The sequence below is a fragment of the Corapipo altera genome, unplaced genomic scaffold (assembly GCF_003945725.1).
Source record: "Corapipo altera isolate COAL_440 unplaced genomic scaffold, ASM394572v1 59, whole genome shotgun sequence".
Classification (NCBI taxonomy): Eukaryota; Metazoa; Chordata; class Aves; order Passeriformes; family Pipridae; genus Corapipo; species Corapipo altera.
The window spans coordinates 6,062,128-6,082,662 of record NW_020884917.1 but is presented as its reverse complement, the minus strand read 5'-3'; the positions used below and the strand labels follow the sequence as shown (position 1 = coordinate 6,082,662).

Genomic DNA, 20,535 nt, shown 5'->3' with positions numbered 1-20,535 from the left:
AAAAGCTGAACAGCTGAAAACAAATTTTACAGACTTATTTGACACAACTCTGGCTTTTCTGTTTGTTATACGCAACTTTTACAAATTTCGGAATAATGAGATAAAACTAATTTTGATTACTTCTCGTCTGTGTAATGTTTCAATGAGCAAAACTAAGTGAATGAATAAGCCAGCTGAAGCAGCCTTTTATACCTGTAAAAACCAGCCAAGTTCCATTTTTAAAAAAACACTCAAAAGAAAAAAGGAATACTTTTAATGATTTTGATGAAGGAAACAGAAATAAAGAAGGATCACTGTAAAATTCCATTGAGATGCTTAGGATTAGAAAAAAGCATTTTAGATAAACTCTCAGCTTATAATGCAACCTGGATGTATTTAAATCTCAAACACAACTGGTTTTCAGTATTTTTAGTCAAGTCTCTCAGGAGATGTCTCATTTTTTTCAGTATGCTAGCAGTGTTAGCCCTTTTGAGTGATAATGTGTGACTTGTTCAAAGATAAAACACCATATGGTAAAACACCCTTTCAAGAATACAGAAAATGATAATTATGCCTCTGCCTTCTACTTGCACCCTCGTCCTCTCTTCTCCTGAAGATCAGCCCCAAGGGCACTACCTTGGAGAACTTAGGGTGATTACAAGGTTGGACCTGTAAACCATTCACTGAAGCTTACCTGTGATGGGGTTGTAACATTGATTTCTGGGACAAAATTGTCATCAAATAAATTAATGATGTTCTCCTGCTGCATCTCCTTTGTGGGTGTGAGCTTAGGCAGTGGTGGGACTGGCGGACCTTTCCTCAGCTAGGCAGACAGTAAAAATGTCACAGATTAGTTCAGGGATAAAAGCTGTAAGATAGGCCTAAACAAAGTTTTTTAGGTTTTTATCTCCACTGCTTCACCCTAAATAAGCCATGGGAATAAGCCATATGTTGAAAGGAACTGTTTAGTTGTTCACCACCAAGTGAAATAAACATTGAAATAAACATTGTGGAAAGAGCAAAACAACTCTATATTTCAAACCCCTTCAGACTCAAAGTATCAGAGTTCATATAAAAGCAATTCTTGGCTTTTTTTTCTGCTGCAATAGGGCACACAGTGCAAGACACTTGCTCTCCTATGTAGCCCACAGTTGGAAGGACGATACTGCACAGAACCAAGCCTCTGCAGCTTTTCAGCTTCTTAAGTTCATTTGTGTTTAGCTTTGGTATTTTGTCCCTGCCCACCTGTTGCTACCTTTAAAGCACACTTAATGCTAAGACCATATAATTTCTGGGAACCAAAGGTGCTTAATTTACTAATTCTCCCTGTTCTCCAGAGATTCGCATAACTGTGACAAACTAATTGCTTGGAATAATACCAAATAGTATTGGATAATTTTTAAATCTATCAAAATATCAAGAAAATAAATCCACGAAATAATCCTCAGGTGGTATGGTGATATAACACCACTGGCACCAATGAGACTGAGTCCTACCAGATGAATATTCAGTCAGTCTCTTTTGGGAGACCAGAGAAAATAAGCATGCTCACTGAATGCAACATTAAAGTTCTTCTGATGTGTGCCCAGCATAGAAATAGCACTCATCACAGAAGCTATCCCAATTCCAAAAACATCTGTAACAACAAAACAAGTCTTTGATACGCTCACGAAGTATCACATTTACACTAGAGATGAAACTGATGCATGAAACTGATTATTCTTTTACCAGTACTGGTGAGAACAGTGATTCCAACAGTGTCAAACTTCTCAATCCAGTTAATAACAACAAGTATGACTTTAATTATCAGTAATTAGCACAGTAGTATTTAAGCTAGCTTTATTATTTACTGTTTTAGAGGCTGGCCAGACCAGTGATATCACTGGCTAATTTTTCACAGGGTAAGCATAAATTTGAAGATGAGTGAAGAGTAGAAATATATAATGGACAGAAATTCACAAGGAGGTTTTAGAAACAGGCTTTTCCAACTGTCACTGCTGGGATATTGGTCCTTAGAGACAATGCAACTTTTAATGAAGTATTTTGCTTTGTCACCGCAAGTCCCACCAATTCACCAGGCACCTTAAAAATTCTTCATTCCCCCTTACATAAAAACCATTTTCCATTCATGTCATGACACAGGCATGAACAACTAATGAACAGAACAGACTGCAACAGAACCAGTGGCCTCCCTGTCATTACTCAGTCACAGTCTAGATAAAAAATCCACCATCTCAGCTATCTTTCACTGCACAACAGGCCAGCTTCTCCCGCTAGGTATTCGCTTACCTGTGTGGGTGACTTAGGTCGGGCTGGGGCCGGAGATGCTGGTGCCAGCATATGATTAGGACTAGCAGTAGGGCTAGGCAGGGGAGAGACCTCCTCTGGCGGTGACGGTGTTTTTGCAAAGCGGAGTGGACCTGAATCACTAGACAGAAGCAAAGTAATATATATCTTGCTGATTTATCCTTGACAATTTGATGCAACAGTTGAACTGCATCCCTGATGTAATGCCAGTGACCACAAGAGGCACTGGAGATGAACTAAGTAATTTTATAATGATCAAAACTAAAATTGCAATTAAATGCAATTAAAAATCAGTTATCTACAGTGTCAAAGGAAGCTTTAATTTTGAATCATCTTGATTTTTGGAACATCTGTTTACTTGATCATTATAACTTGAAGGAAAAAGCATACCTGCATTTTTTCAGATTCCGTACTTGAAATACCATTTCATTTATAAGTTTATAACTATCATAAAATGTGAGATAGATTTATTGTCTTCATTTCACACGGTTCTCAGAATAAAAGACTCTAAAGATAAAAAAGCCCATAGGAAGGCATAACAATAAATAATGCAAATAATTTTAAAAGCTCAGCAACTTCAGAAAGGTTTCAATAAAACACAGTCAAGATTATTATAAACATATCACAATTTAGAAGGACAACTCACCACAACTATAAACAAGCAGCAGTCAAGTGACTTCAACAGAGCTCTGCTGATACTAAGAAAAGATCTGATGAAGTCCTAAGAACACATCTGCTCCTTCTAATGAAAGAACCTGGTGCAAACACTGAGATAATGTTGAGCTACTTAGAAATGCTGAAAGCTTATACTCAGGGAGGCTATAAACTACAGCACTCAATGTGTACTTGGTAAGAGCAACTCCTACACATCTTCAGGGGAAGCAGAAGCACTTCCTGACTGAGACCACAGCATAAGCATTATCCTAAATCTAACACAAAAAATTTATTCTTTGAAAGGACAAGTTTAGCTCACACTCACCACCTCTTTCTGTGGAAATATTAAAAGAGAAAAAATAATCAGTCATTAAGAAATTTCTTTCCCAGATACAATATTTACCTTCAGGACATTCAGTAGCATACAAGTTTTTAGGATCTTTCTTTTTATACAGTTCTTTAAAGGAACTATTAGATATTGTACTTGTCTAGTATCCAATTCTCATGCATCTAAAAAGGAAAGCTGTTTTATCTTATGAAGACCCACTCCATAATAGTCTTTTAGAGCGTCATCACTAATAATGGAAGTCAAAATCTATCCAGAGTTTCACATAAGGCTCTGTGAATGGTACAGCAAAAGAGAGTAACATAGATACTGAAAAAATAATGCATTTTTAAAAAGCATTTTTAAAGTAAGTTGAGATAACACTGTATTAATGTATGGCTAGTCATTTGCAGCAAAAATTATCTTCACATCAATGGAATGAGTAATTCAGTGGGAACAAGCATGTGCATGTTGGACGTGGTCTAGGAGACAGGTGGACAAAATATCTGTTTTTTTACAAAAACTGCTTGAAATCTCTCAACACTACATTATTTTACATCTCACAAAAGCATTTTACAAATCCTTTATGGAAACATAGTCCAGTTTGTGAATCCATCCTAAAGGGGCTGGAAGTGTTGATGCATGAGCTAACAGCTCTGGACGCACTATGTAAACACATATTATCATGGATTACCACTGAAATAATCCAAAACACAATTTTTTGTCATGTGCTTATAAAGCAGTTCTAAATTTTGCATTAGGGAGGAAGGTTCAATATTGCATTCTTTGTTCTTCTAAAGTGAGATTAAAACAAATGTAGGAATAACTGCCATATGTTTGAGGCAGATGTTATGTTGTTTGGTCAGTCTTAATTGTTGCTAATTTAAGTCCAGTTTGAGAGCAAATTAGCAGTAGCTATAACACTGTTCTGGTTGCTTCTGATTAGCTGGGATTGAATGGAAATTCAGGCCCTATGTATTAACTCCAAATACCATTGCGTCTTCGTAAGTCTCACTGTTTTACAATTTTAACCTTTTCTGCATATCACTATTAGAGTACTGCAAGATCAAATTATGGCAGAAAGGCTATTTGTCAAAAGCAAAAAATCAAAATAGTGTACTGGCATCCACTGACGTCAAGAAAGCACCATCTTATTTTAAACTCTTTTTGGTCATGTGCTTTAAGATAAGATTTCTCTTGAAAGCCTTTAAAAATATGGTATTTTGTGACATTCTCTTTACTTCAGCTTTTCTGCACCCTCAGATCTTGACTTTCCCCATGAGCAGAAGAGATAAAAGCTGACTTTCAAAGTTGGGATTCTCATCTAATAATAGGAGCTATAAACACATCTTAATATTTCAAGGTTTTAAAAAACTGTAAGAGTTAGCAACATTGCTGTAAACCAAGTATCTGAGAATAAATAAACTGCACACTTGGTTGCTGCAAATTGGTGTAACAGTCTACAATGAATTAGGCTAAATTGAAACAGCTTTCATTCTTTTTTTTTTTTGGTGAAAGGACTTTTTCGAAAAAAAGTTGGTGAGAAAGTGTGCTTTGCATTTTTACTCCTGTTGATAAGAACTTCATCCAAGGTACCTTCATCTATCATCCTGAACAAACAACACTCATCACCACATTGTGCAGCAATCGCTACACATGGTGTAGGTGATTGCTACCTATGCTGAAACCCACAAAGCCTACTGCAATGTAATTCATTAAAAAAAAGCAGTAAATTCACCTTGGTGCCCCTTGAATGGTGAAGGCCTTGTCTGCATGCTGATCCCCCAGCTTTGTCATCACTTCATATAGTTTGTGACATAGCTGTGAAAACAAAACACTTGCCTGAGTTTATGTGAATGACTACAGTCATGATTAAAAACACAGGTGATAAATCTGGTCTGATAACTCATAACCTGGTAATATATAATCTGATGGTTTTACACTACAGTATAAATCCTTTCAAAAATTCTCAGTGCCATGCACAGCAAAAGCCTAAATGGAAACCTAGCAAAATCCATAGAATCAAAGATAATAGCAGTTCTTCAAAAACATAAGCTGTTTTTCAGCAAACAAGTTCATAAGTGTGACTGACTGCTATGTGAAGTCTGATGAAGGAGGTCACTCGAAATTTAGAGCAACATGGGTAGCCAAGAAGATTCACGTTTTCCGCTCAAAAACCTAATCCCAATTTACACAGGACTTCAGTAAAGCCAGTTTTCAAAAAAAATTTTTGTTCCAATTAGTAGGTTACTATAGATAATACACTGCCACTTAGCCAGGCTCATTCAAAAGATCCTCACTGAAACCACCTGATTTGCCTAACAGTCACAGATATAATGCTGCATTGCTGACAATATATATAGCAGACTTGAAGGGAATGCTTGACATGTTTTTCTTGTACTGATTAAAGCAAAGAGGTGATTAGAAATTGGACATGGTAAAAATACTGAAGGCAACAATAAATTAGCAAAGTAGAAAGTGAATTTAGTGCTACAAGTGATAATGCACTGTAATCCAAAATTGTAGGGGCTGCTCTTCCCTTAAGGAGAGAACAAATATGGCACATAGAAATTAATACAATGGTTATACTACAAATCTGTACTTACGGCAAATTCGCACGGGTGCCTCTGCTAGATTTTTACTACAAGACATCTGTTTGCTGTCATGCATATCTATCATAATCCATTATACATGAGATAGTAATTTTTACTCACTAAAGCTATTTCCTTGTGAAACTTGGCTTCAAGGCTGGATACATTTTTGAAGGTGTTCACATAGAAGCCAATTCGTCTATAAAGGATAGCACAAAGAAAGGAAAAAGAGAATAAAAGATATGGGTGGGAGGCCCACAAAGGTAAATTAATTAATTGTTGTCCAGATTACAAGCAACATTCTTGACTGTTACTCTCAGCAAAGTAAATAACTGGATGAAATGTCAAAATTTCAGACTAGTTTGTTCATGATTATTTCTGTTCATGGTGAGAAACATCATATTTCACACCAAACAGTAAACCAAGTTGATACTACTCCAGACTGGGGGGTCTTCAGCGTGTTTTAGAGAAGGGAAGAGTGGAAAAGGATGGTCACAAGTGCAGTACGAGCACATGTGAGGCAAGGTGCTCTGGGCAGTCCATCTCCCACCAGACAGCACACTAGATGCTATTGCAGCACCAAGGTGATGCAGTTGCTTCTGGGGTCAGCTTTAATGTATACAGCTCAGTATAGCCCAGGGCTGGGTGTCCCATGCTCAGTCCTCCTTAAAGAAATCAGCCCTGAAACACATGCACATGTGTGAAAGAGAAAATACTTTAATACAGACTAGACATTTTTGCACATATAGTCAAAAATCTTCTACCTTTCAGAAGCAGAAGGTGTTTTCTTAGGTTTTGTATTATTCTTTTTCCTATTTGAAACTTTCATGTGTGATTTCCCCCAACTTTTATTAAAAAAGTAATCTTTGGAACAAAAATAAGCCTGAAAAATGTCAACTCGATTTTCTTCCTGAAGAATTGTAATAACGAAAATAAAGGACTCCGAAAGCAACTGGTTTCTAAATTATGCCTAATGCTCAAATTAAATTGTACCTTTCCCTGAGACTAGTTAGTGGGCAACACATATTGAAATAAAAGGGTCCTTACTCTAAATCATTCATATGCAGTTTTACTTTTAGTAGGTCTATAAAACAAATATCTTGAAGTGTTAAGAAGATTTTCAACTGAAATAGGCAGCAACACAGCAGGAAAACACTCTATTGATCTGAAATTTAACAGGATTTCATTTAGAAGGCATAAAAGACAAAGTATACTTCGGTGACTCACAACACATTTCCATTCCAGATTGTCAACTGTTAAAGAACACAGGACACTAATGAGATGCTTCTTTTTCTACCAATTTTGTTCTCCCATTCATATTGTCTGCACTTTCTGAATAAACACAATTCATGACTAAACATCTTAAACAAATGATCTATGCCATCAAATCCTTTTACATCACAGACATAATCAGTGCAAAAGTATGACGTGTATTCTGATGTAGTTATAACAAAAAGTGACCTGTAAGTAGACTCAAATCACCATAGACTACTCTGTGCTCTATCATAGTTATTTACTCATAAAACATAGACCTTTTTGCACCTCAGAATTAAGATACGGTAATGAATGTGAAGTGATGATGAATCTGGAATGTGAATTCAGTGATACACTGAAAAAAATCAGCACTTACAGTAAGGATATTTTGGAGCACTTGCATACAGTTTTCCTTTTATTATTTCAAAAAGACAATGGATGCAATCTTTAAGAATCCAGCAATGCATTTTCTATCAGCTCATTAAAATCCCCCCATTCCCTTTCCTTAGTCCCCGTTTAGGCCTTGCAGACAATATCTGTCTAGGCTTACCGTGACCACAGAGATGGTAACTCTTCTTGTAAGTCAGTGTTAAAGTCTTCAAACACTTTCTGTGCTTTTTGAAATTCTTCTTCTGCCTAAACCAAAATGAAAAGTGTTACTTCTGCAATCACAAAAACATAGCAAAACCTGCCAAAATTATTTTTGTCTGTTTTTTTTGGTGGGTCTTTTAAAATTTTTATTAAAAAAGGATGTGATTCAGTCTCATGCCATAGAGGTCAACACAGGATTTGCTGTGCCCTCAGTCTCATCAAGAGAGAAAGTTAAGGCTCAAACAGGACTCATTTGTAGAAGACGCTGAGTGTGTCCACAACATGCACTGAAGTATTCAATATACATTTACGCTTCAAGATATCATTATTTCCATTTCTAAGAGAGCAAATTGTTCTGTCTCTGCACAGACAAAAAAAGCCACCGAAGTTCCCTAAGTCTTTTGCCAGCATGTTTCTGTTTGTGCTACCTTGGTAATTCTGCCTTCGTCTTTTCTTTTTGAGCTCTGTAGGGCTTCTAGATGATGCCTTGCACTGTCATAGTCCACTAGTTTTCTGCTTCGTTTTGCAATGCGAGTCTGTACAGGGATAGAAATGAAAGTAAGGATGAAGCGCACTTTTTTAAAAGCTATTTTACTTACGTTGTCAATTAAATTTTAGACTTACTTTTATTCTCCCTTATCTGCTGTTCACATCAGAATTATTATCACAGAATATGCCCAGTTGGAAGGGACCACAAGGATCATTGAGCCCAACTCTTACCCCACAGAGGACCATCCCCAAAGTCACACCAATGCTTCCTGAACTCTGTCAGGTTTGGTGCTGTGACCACTTTCCTGGAGAGCCTGTTCCAGCACCCAGTCACCCTCTGAGTGAAGAACCATTTTCTAATATCCAACCTAAACCTCCCCCGACACAACTTCAGGCCATTCCCTCAGGTCCTGTCACTGGTCACCAGAGAAGAGATCAGTTCCTGCCCCTCTGTTACCCTCATGAAGAAGTTGTAGACTGTGATGAAGTCTCCCCTCAGTCTCCTTTCTCCAGGCTGAACGGATCAAGTGACCTCAGCCACTCCTCATAAAGCTTTCCCTCAAGGCCCTTCACCATTCCTTGCCCTCCTTTGGACACTCTCAAACAGCTTAATATCTTTCCTATATTGAGGTGCCCCAACTGCACACAATATTCAAGGTGAGGCCACACCAGAGCAGAGTAGGACAATCCTGTCCCTGGACCAGCTGGTGATGCTTTGTCTGATGGCCCCAGGACATAGTTGGCCCTCCTGACTGCCAGGGCACTGCTGACTCATATTCAACTGGTCACTGACCAGGACCCCTAGGTCCCTTTCTGTGGCACTGCTTTCCAGCATCTCATTCCCCAGTCTGTATGGACATCTAAGATTGCCCCATCCCAGGTGCAGAATCCAGCACTTTCCCTTGTTGAACTTCATATGGTTGGTGATTGTCCAGTCCTCTCATCTGTCAAGGTGTCACTGTGGGGCATCCCTGCCTTCAAGGGAGCCAACAGCTCCTCCCAGTTTTGTGTCATCCGCAAACTTGCTCAGTATCCCTTCCAGTCCTGCATCCAAGTCATTTATGAAGATGTTGAGGAGCACAGGACTCAAGATGGAGCTCTGTGGAACCTCACTAGTGACCGGTCACCAGTCTGATGTCACCCCATTCACTATCACCATCTGTGCTTGACCCGTGAGCCAACTGCTCACCCACCACATGATGTGTTTATCCAGCTGTGTACTGGACATTTTGTCCAGAAGGATACTGTGAGAGACAGTATCAAAAGCTTTACTGAAATATAAAAAGATGACATCAACTGGCTTCCCTTGTTCATCTAGGTGGGTTACCTTGTCATAGAAGGAAATAAGGTTCCTTTCATGAAGCCATGCTGGCTGTAACCAATGACTGCATTGTCCCCCAGGTGTTTTTTCAATACCTCCCAGAATAATCTTCTCCATAACTTTACCAGGCACTGAAGTGAGACTGACAGGCCTGTAGTTTCCAGAGTCCTGCTTCTTGCCCCTCTTGAAAATTGGGACAACATTTGCCAGCTTCTACACAAGCTGGGACCTCTCTATATTGCCAAAACTGCTCAAAGGTCATCAATAGAGGTTTTGTGATGACATCAGGTAGCTCTTTTAGGATTCTTGGATGAATCCCATCAGGGCCCAAAGGGGTCCAGCAGGAGCAGGAGATCCTGCACAATTTTAACATCGATCGTTCTTGCAGTCATGGTGCTCCAGCTCAGGGCACTGAGACCCTGTTGGTCTGTCACCCACGTTGAAGACAAAACGTTAAACACCTCTGCCTTGTCTTTGTCCCGGTTTGTGAGGTGACCATCTTCATCCTGTAATGGGCCAATGATATTTCTGTACTGCCTATTGACATTAATATATTTGAAAAAACTCTTTTTAGTGTCACCAACATTTCTGTCCAGCTTCAACTCCAGTTGAGCTTTGGCCACATGAACTTTCTTCCCATGTCACTTGACTTTGCTACCTTTTTGCCTTATTTCCAGGAGAAGATTCCTGTTCAGCCAAGCCGGCCTTCTGCCACACCTGCCTGGCTTTCAACATTTGGGAATTGCCTGCTCCTGTGCCCTTAGGAGGCGATGTTTGAAAAGAGCCAGCGCTGATGAACCTCAGCATCTGCAAAAACATTTTCCAGGGGACCTTACTAATTTCCTGAGCAGTCTGAATCATGGAGGAACATGGAAACAGTAAAAGAGACAAACTAATCACCTTATTTTAAATAATCAATTTATAGACAGTTTGGAATGGGGGTTTTGTGGGTGTAGGGCTTATAGGCCTTAGAACTAAGATTCCAATGTTATGTAAGACTTTTCATTCTCCAGAATAAGTGAACCTGGTAAACTCATGGTAATACAATCTTTTTCCCTTATATATAGTGTAAAAAATTAGTAATTAATGCATTTTTTCTAGAGTTGGAAAAATGCTAAAATATTATCCCAGAATATTCTGAATTGGAAGAGATCCACAAGGATCATCAAGTCCAACTTCTGAGTGAATGACTCATACAGGGATTGAACCCACAACCCTGGCATTATTAGCACCATGCTCTAACCAACTGAGCTAATCTCAGGGTATACTTCTAACTTTAGTTGTTTTGACACATAACTAAGACAACTGGAGTTTATTGTATATATATACTTTGATATAGACTTTACAAAGCTATATATTATATGCAAATTTCACATGCTGAGAGGGCATAAGCACAGTTGGATTTTAAAGTGAGTTTAGGACTGTACATCAGTAATATTAGTATTTTTTAATTAATTAATTTTTTATTAGTCTCTGATGTACAAGACAAAGGGGATGACTGTGTGATACCTACTCAATCACAAACCATCGTAAAAAATTTCCAGATATGTCCATACAGTCATATTCAAATATAAAAGTATCTAACTGTCACCTGTAATGATTCTTTATCCCCACACATTTAATTTACAAGTCATTTAGCTGGACTGTACGCCAGACAGGCATCTGGGAGAGGCTAGAATCTGCATAACATTCTCTACTGATGTGTATTACAAAATCTTTTGATCACTAATTAGAAGAGAGAAACCATGGCTTAGATACGTGAAAGATACTCGCAGGTGCATCTAGCCAATAACAAAAAGCCTGTTTGCCATATAATTTGTCTGGCATTTTAACAGCTGAACAGCTTAATGTGTCCCTATTGAAGTCAGTAAAAATTATCTCACACCAAAGAAACAGGAGCAGGAAAAAACATAAAAGTTTCCTCTACAAAGGTTAATTTACTTCCAGGTACTAATGCATGAAAAATATTTTTGTTCACTTGAAAAATCAGCATGGCCTAATATCAGAGATTTACTTACAGAACAACATCTTGTACATTACAGGAGAGAATGATTTTCATCTTCCCCCCTTTCTCATTTTTCTTTTCTTGTAATCTCATTTTCTATTTATTTTGCAACTCAACAGTAATTTTAGAAATTGCCTTTATAGAAAATCATTACTCTACTTTGATATCAGGAAATTGTCCTAGATATGTATCCAAGGTTAACAGCGACCCATCCACCAGTTTTTGATGGAAGTCTTCCCAAAGTTCATCGCATTTCTGAAAAGGCAGAAAAGAGAAAAATGTACTTAGTAGTTTAATGTCACTTTAATCCCGGGAGAAATAAAAAACGTAATTGGCAAAGATAAATATTTCTGAAGTTTTAGAATCTTCTTTATGGCAATAAATCAGAGCACACTCATAAGATGAATGAAAAGGAATACCTTGACATTGAAAATGTAATGCACAACAAAGTAAGATTTAGCTTAATAATTAGTTCGTGTTTTCATTACTTCAAATAGTAACTGCTATGTGAAAATAAGGATATCATGGGTTCAAGGTGTTCCTCAGGGTTTCCTGAGGATTCCTGAGGGTCAGCGGCGCAGAATCTGAACCTGCCATAGTTCTTGCATCTAAGTATATTTGCTGATCGTGAACCTTCCTTACAGAGAAAGGAAGTACAACTAAAAATAGAAGAGTAAATAAAATAAAGGGAAAGGTCTTTCCAGTTCTTACTTTCTTGGCCATTATGGTTCATATGATGAAATGGCTGATGCATAGACAAGAACTCTACTTCGCACTACTGGAGAACTGGGATGACAGATATGAAATATCCCAACATCAGCAGGCAAAAGAAACAAAATCCACACCCTGCCCAGCACTCTCCACATCCCTGCCTCCCCCAGGCCCTGAAGGTATTGCTCTTTTCCCCAGTCCCCAGCCCCCTTTGGAGCTCTGGGGTAGTCACCAAGAGAAATCCCTTGTAGTTTTCTAGTTTTTAAGAGCATGTTAATGCAGCTCATGCAACAAGGACTCATTCCTTACTAGAAGCAAATTCTGTTACATGGACATAGTGCTTGGGTTCTCAGTTGAACAAGTCATTAGCACACATGAAACATCCTGATTCCCCCTTTCTTTGCACATTTCTGAAATCACTCAACATCCTCCTTTGATGGGAGGAAGGCTAAAGGGTGTGAGCACTGCTCTGCAGGGCTGTTATCCTCACTGAGGAGTCTAGGAAGCTATTCCCTAGTGTTCATTTTATCATAAGTTACTATAGGGCATATTTTAAATACTGTGTGATGCCAGTCTTCAGTTCATTTATCTCCTACTCTAAAGGAGTCCCTAATGAATTATTACAATCTATTAAACATGCTTAAAAGAAATACCTAATTTATTAACACAATATTTAATCAAAGTGGTCTACAGAGCAGCACAGCATTAGATTATAGCAAGCAACTGCCAGTTTTGAGCACTTGCCTTTGTACCTTGCTGATACATATTTTGGACAAATTAAAGAAATGAAGGTTTTCTGAAAGCTAATGGACTCAAACAACATTGCTGAAGGGTCCTTTAAGTCATCATCTTTCTTACCATACAGAATAAGGTCAATTATGTGGATCCCTTTTGGAATGATCATTTATATCCTAGACTGAACAGATACATAATTCTTTTGTACTCTAGGTTGAAGGATGCATAAATTTGCATTTGTGATTATGTAGGTAAAAAAATCAGGAGATTTTGTAATATTGCTCATGAGTTTCTTATTAAGAAGACATATCTAACATTTATCTTTACATCTAATAGAGCTTAAGATCCAAATTATGGTCCTTTCACACACAGCTACAAATTTCTCAGTGCAAAATCTCATAGTCTCCAGTCACAGGATGAGGTGCTACAGCAAGATGCAGCATGAAATTTTCCAGCTGTTTAATCTAAAAAAATATAAATGGTATGGGATCTAAAATTATACAGTTTAGAAGTTGTGTGCTTTTCAAATCAAAAACACATCATGCCTTCAGCAGCAGGGAAAGGTAGGAGATGGCAGCCATAGAGAAGCAAAGCTTACAGATAAGCAGATTTGGTAAGACTGTAAGTTCTGTATTGCAGTTTCTTGTTAACTATATTATCAAGGAGGCCTTGCAAACTGAATGCCAGTTGGCTAAAAGCTTCACTGACAACCGTTTCAACTTCCTTGTCACCACCAGCACATTTGCTGACAGGTTTCCTCCAGAATTAAGGCTGTTTAAGCAAGCAATTCAGAGCACCTCAAGTCAAATTCCTGCAGTGTTGTCTAGAAAAGCCTCTCCTTCTCTAATCACTGGAGGAAGTTACAAAGGTGAAAATGAATAGTGTCCTGCAGCCCAATTTACTCTTTAATTCCATAGTCTTTTCAGAGACAAGTGAGTGTCTCATCAGATATCCTGTTTAGTGCCACTAGCTCAAAAGTTGTTACACAGCACACAAGGATAAGCAGATCTGATTATTTTAAACATTCACTTGAATTGAGAATCCTGATTGTAAAACTGCACATAAGATACTTCTGTCAATCAGATGCTATCAGGACCAACCCTGCGCACACTGACGTTGACCTCAGTGGGAGTTTATATCAGCTAGTTTGTAAAACAGACACTTCAAGTGCTGCTTCTGGTCAGCAGGAGCTGCATTTCACAAGACCAACAATTTATATGCTGAGAAAACAGGATTTAACATGCAACAAAGAATTAAGGTGACTTTCAGATACACACTTCTCCTCAACAGCTCAGATAATCCATTTGCAGCTGAAGCACCTTTTCCCTCTTTTCATGCATCTTACCTCTCCAATCATTTTCACATCTTCACGCCCGTACCAGTCTGGCTCATAAACTTCATGGAGAGACTCTGTAAGCTTCTTTGAGGCATCTTGCATCCCTGCAATTAGACAGCAGGAGGAACACATAACTGCAAACTACAAGAAACAATTACTAAATATCTTTATTTTCACCCACATGTACCACTATTCTATTCCCTCTGGCAAATTAAGAAAGAAATGCCTGAAGTTGGGGAGAGTACTGTAATGGACCAGATTTTATGAAGAATCTTGTATGCTCACCCAGTAGCTTTACAAGTTTTTGGAGCCCAGCGCTTATTTAGTCTTGCAGTGAGGTGGTGCTTGCAGAGAAGCACCATGTGCTAAGCCAAACTGATCAGTCACTTTCGGAGCTGTTGCTACCACAGGTGGAAAAGGGACAGGACTATTGATGATTATCACTCTGTAATACACAGAGGAGCTGGCTTAAATACGAAATGGTTTCAATGATATTATGAGAAAGAGCCTAAGTCTATCTTCAGTGAGATCCATTTGACCCCAGTGAATATAAAAAACACCCTCAGTAAAGGCACTGCCTTTCTATTTTCAAGGAGCACCAATCCATCAGATGCTGAATATGTTTCTGAACCCAGTGAAACCAAACGGATCTCACCTAACATGATAAGAATTCAGAATCAGTAATTTTAAAATGATGACTTTTATTTCAACTTCTTTGCAAAATCTGAACAATGCTGTTAAATTTTTTACTTAGCATTAACTTTTTTTTAAAAAGCACATTTTTTATCTAACCAAAAAGGATTCCTGAATAAAGGGGATTTTTTTTTCCTTAACAGATGCCAAATTACAGTAAAATACAGATGATCATATATTTCCAGGCAGAACTCATTTAAAATCTTTAATGACACTGCAAATTAATCAACTCAAGAAGTAAGACAAAACCAGCACAGTATCACCATGTTTAAAAAGGCTGTTTCTCTCCACTCAGGGTGAACGCATAGACCAGGAGGGTTCACTCATCCCTGCTTGCACTCAATCTTTTATGATACCTGAACTTCTGCCCTTCAGCACTGTGTGATAAACCTGCCATGTATTGTGGCAGGCAGGTTGGCACAGCTGCTAGATAATCCCTCCTGCAGCTTCCACTCAGCTCAGTCACAGACCAGGCTGGCACAGAGCACCTTTCCTCTGCACACTTTCTTTTTTAAGTACTACAGGGCTTGGCCATATATGTGCTTAAGAGAATAAGTAAAAGACACTTAATATCCCGTGCTTGAGTCATATCAAAACTGCACCAACTTTTACACTTTTTTCAGTTCTGAGAATCAGGTAATCCTCCAGTCTGCTACATTCCCGTAAAAAACATCAGTCAAATCCAGCTGCAGTTTAAGGCAAGCGGGCATTACAGTACTTGGCTTCTTCAGTCAGAGGCTTCAGTCTGAAATTTCCAGGCCAAGATCATCCATTGCACTCCTCTCCAACTGCACCCATATCAGGTTTACTGCAATACCCCAAATGAGTGCAAAGATAAATACCAATCCAATAAATTCCCGTTCTTTTTCATGTCTGTGGGCATAAACTTATAATGTCCAATGATATTTTTATCTGGCTTTTTTTCATATAGAATTATTTCTTATAAACTGATATGCATTATTCAGCACTAAAATTAAGAGGATTAGTGCCTCAGTCATAGACTGCAGGCTGTTTTTGCTGTTTTTAACTGCTATAATTGAGAAAGATAAATTGTTACAAGCAAGTCATTAAAGTACTAAGAAATGTGAGAAGAATTTTTACTGCTGATGAACAGTTAGAAATTTATACTTAATATCAATTGTTTCATTCAGTACTGCTTCTTGGTAATTGGATCATTTATTCAATAACTAAAAATGCCAAAATATTTTAATTGTTTAGGAAAAATTGCTAAATAACCCAATTACTGAAGTCTGAGCCTCTTGGATTAAATCACCCTCTTTCTCTGGCAAAGAGTCCCTGTTTCCAGAATCCCAAAAAACTTCTAGAGGCCCCCATGTGATAGGGGGTGGCAGTGCAGAGACATCCCCACTAAACACTCTAGGGGTAGCAGAGGGTAGGCAACTCTTTACCATCACAATTCCAATGTACTCAAGCTCCCGTTGAGACTGGCCTGGGACAGTATGTGGCTGTAGAACCTATATACTGTGGGGTCTCCTTACTCACCCTCAGGGTAATCTAGGCTGAATCACGGAGAAACTCCCATTTTCCTGAGGGGGTGAGGCATCTTGGACCGGCTCTTAATATTTAATTACTTATGTGGTTCTCCAGGAAAATTACCTATCCTGCCATAAGGGATTATTTTAACAATAATTTGTTATTGTTACTAACCCATTAGAGTTTCCACTGGAACAATTCAATCATTTCATAATTCATGAATAAATTCTGCAGAAAGATGATAGTTTTATTGCTTTCAAGAAATTACATGAGTGACTTTAAGATTCATGTGTCTGGAGGATACATGTAGTTCTGTCAGCCACAGACTGACACAACTAGGCAGGAAAACTGCTTAAAGACTTGCAAAACCTACCCTCTCCTTCCTGTAGACTAGTTACTACATTAAGCTACCTGAAAGGTATGGTTTTTCTTTTTAATCATGTAGGATTCCTTTTAATCTTTGTCACCTCGCCACATGCATGAAGATCAAGGTTTATATCTCCCCATCTGCACTGGTACTTACAAAGAGCTTGGGGTAGAGGACGGGAGATTGATTTAGGGTTTCTATAACAACTGGTTCATAAAACCATTCAAGTCACTTACAACTCTCAATAGATTAAAAATGAATCAAGAAGTAGAGAACCCAGATACATATTGCCAAGGAGACTGGGAAATACAGAAGACTGAGGCATGAGATGACTAAAGCTATGGGGGATAGTATACAATCTTGTCAGTACAAACAGCATATATTAAACTATCATGCAGACGAAATAAAACATCGCATAAAAACCATTCACAAGTTCAACAGCTTTATGACATGGTTCCTCCAAGTCCTTGAATAACCAACAGGAAAGATCGATGTCCAGTTAAAACTAAGAAGCACCAGTGAACAAAAGAAAGAGTCTGAATACAGCAAAAATTCTTTTAAAGATATGTGATACTAAACCTTAAATTGTCAAGTTTATTAAAATGAAGGGACAGAGAGTCATAATAAGGCTCAACTGACCATTATTTGCTTAAATCCCCACCTGTCAAGTGGGGATTTAAGCACTCAGCACAAGAAAGACATGGATCTGTTAGAGCAGGTCTAGAGGAGGCCACAATGATGCTCAGAGGAATGGAGAACCTCTTCTGTGAAGACAGGCTGAGACAGCTGGGGTTGTTCAGTCTGGTGAAAAGAAGGCTCTGGGGACACCTCACTGTGGCCTGATAGTACTTAAAGGGAGCTTCTGAGAAAGAGAGAAAGCAACTTAGAAGTCATGCAGCAAAATGAAGCTTGTTACTGGAGTTCAATTCCTGAACCCCCTTAAAATGAACTGCTTCTCCCATACCTCTAAGAGTATAAGGATGTCAAGTGTATTATTTTCCAGTAATTCCAATATATGCAATTATATCATTGTCCTTTTTTCCTGCAAAATGAGCCCCTGATGACAGCATGATTCCAAGGCTCTGATGTCCTTGGCACAAAAATATCACTCCAGTGCCTAAATATGGGGGTTCCCATGCTTTTGTGCATAGACACCCCAAAATCTTCTAATGATGGCAGTCCTTCAAAGAATATCAACAAAGAGACTGTAGCAGCTGCTTCTGTCATCCAAAATCTGGAAAGGCCTTTAGCATTGCTGACCTAGTCAGCTTTGAGGAAGCCCCAACCAGAGCTGTGTATTGTGGTCTACTGTCTCAGGTTGTGTGCTCTCTCCACAGCACCAACATGTGTGCCAAGGATGCCCACTGGTGGCTTGTTGACTTTGAAGAATAACGTTTTAAGGCTCTTGTGAGTTGCTTATGACTGGATCTTTTCAAAGACATGTAGATAATATGGTGTTAGCAAACACTTTTCATTCTCAGTAAGAAGGTCAGTCTGAATTACTTACAGGCTGAACAAGAGAAAGGTGGTGAACAGAAAAGCATGGCTAAAAAGGCAAAACCTGAACAATGAAATACTTCACACAGAGATAAAAACAAAACTTGATGCAAAGAGTAGCCCAATAAAGAGAAAATGAGCAAAAGGATCATGAGAGCAGAACACTAGGAAGAGAAAGACAGAGAAAGAAAATGAAACTGAGAGGAGTGTTGTTGTCACCTACATGGAAATCAAAGCATCATGTAAACAGTCAGCCTACACGACAGATAAGCCATCCAGCCAACAAACAGCCTCATCATGCTGATGTAACCATCATATAATGTGTGTGGGGAAGAGTGAAAAATAAGAGAACAAAATAAGCATTCAGTGGGTCCCCAAAAATGACTGATGTTAAAATTTCCTCTAAGAACAAAAGACATTGCTCAAATTTGTCTGGTATGGGATTTTCTTTGGCCAGTCCATCCAGAAAATAATACACGGTCAAAGACATTAAGCTACTGCTTTGCTCCCCATTTTACATTTCCTATCAGAAAGAGCTTTCTTACCTGCCTGTGAACAGCTGCTGAAGCCTTATTATGACAGTGATTTCCAGGGATGTTAGCACTCATTTGCAACATTTTCCCTACTGGACTGGAGCCAGGTTAAAAATACATACACACATATATATCTATCATATATATATATATAAATATATAAAAAAATATATATATATTTATCTCAAGAAGCCACTGTCTCTCTATCATTCACCAATTCCTATTCCCTTCCCTTAGCACCTCCAACTCCTCTAGAGAGAGGTGGCATGAGAAAGAGAACACTTTGCATACAGTGTGCAGTTGAGCGTGCTGGATTTACAAATATATAGTAGGATTTAAACGCTGTTTACTTATATCTAATATTTAAGCTCTGACCAGTGAAATTCTGCTACTTGGATTTTCAACGTAGTATCAAAAGACATCATATTTGAGTTTTAAACTTAAAAAAAATGCATTAAGCAGTCAGAAATATATGAGAAATCACATCATTGCAGGGAGCATGGTTCTGGAGGAAGATCATCATCCAACTAGTAATACATGGCAACATTACAGTTGTGGAGATCAAGCAATCCCTTGATTGGGATGCCTTGCATGGAGTATTTAACATTATAGCATTTGCAAAGATGAATAACAAGATGTGTAGATTTTGTGGGTGCTGAAAATGCATGCAACATGAGAATCTGAGCAGCGCTCCTGCACACAAAGGACAGTCAAGGATAACCTGTACATGCAAGACTGTACCCACGAGTTGATGCTGAAGGTGCAGAATACCTAGCAACAGGCTAAAGAGAATCTTATGTGTATTTATCTTTGTATAACTTAAACAAGCCTACTTGACTCAACTTTTAAAAAAACTTGCTTTATGAAAGCATGATGTAAAACTTAAAAATCACCTTTAATGGCTGCTAAATATCCTCTCAGTTCTCTCTGGAGTCTGGAACCCTCTGCCTGGAAAAGAAAAAGAAAAAGCAAGGAAGTGAAAACACATTTCAGTTATGTTTAATGCCTTGAAACATGCATACAGGATGACAAACATAACGACAAAAAGCAATTTCAGAAGCTGTCTCATAAATAGTGTCACATGTTGCAAGCATGCACAGATTCATACAGAAAAGGGGTCCTGGCAAAGATGCTATGCATAGTGTACTGTCTAGGCTAGAATTTCTGGGTTTATTTTATCAGTCATCTGCACAGGAAGAATTCCACTCAAAGAAAACCCGGTATATTTTACAGCCAAGGTCCAGTTCAAGTCAGCCTGGCCAATGGCCTAACCTGAAACACAAGGAGAAAGGTGCACCTCCACTGGAAACCACTCAAATGAGGCCACTCTAGACTTGCAGAAAATCTATGGTCTTATATAAATTGCTTACTATCTTTGTAAACAGTTTACCAAGAACTTTAACATTTTAACATTTTGTAAGTAAATAACTCCTAAAATATAATAATTTTAGTTACTTGTTTTGTTTAGCTAGTGCATGTTGCAATTTATTGTGGAATTTCAACTGTTTCTTTGGCAAATACATCAAAATTGTCTTTCTTTCTCTTATATAAATGGCCTTTGAAAAACTCAGAACAGACAAAGCACTTATCTTTGACTGTATCACAAGTTGGACTTCATAGCTCCTAGGATTTGCAAAGAAACCTGTGCTACAC

General features: G+C 38.3%; 1 protein-coding gene across 1 annotated transcript in view; it reads right to left on the bottom strand.

Moving 5' to 3' along the window:
* Nucleotides 1-20,535, bottom strand: part of LOC113953132 (amphiphysin) — a 119,292-nt gene that overhangs the window by 33,706 nt on the left and 65,051 nt on the right. The window contains exons 3-11 of the mRNA XM_027655962.1: nt 19,776-19,830; nt 14,308-14,402; nt 11,676-11,771; nt 8,130-8,237; nt 7,661-7,746; nt 5,980-6,055; nt 5,004-5,086; nt 2,269-2,407; nt 674-802 (exon numbers count right to left, since the gene is read on the bottom strand). Of these exons, the coding sequence (XP_027511763.1) occupies nt 674-802; nt 2,269-2,407; nt 5,004-5,086; nt 5,980-6,055; nt 7,661-7,746; nt 8,130-8,237; nt 11,676-11,771; nt 14,308-14,402; nt 19,776-19,830 (867 nt within the window). The remainder of the gene's footprint in view (nt 1-673; nt 803-2,268; nt 2,408-5,003; nt 5,087-5,979; nt 6,056-7,660; nt 7,747-8,129; nt 8,238-11,675; nt 11,772-14,307; nt 14,403-19,775; nt 19,831-20,535) is intronic.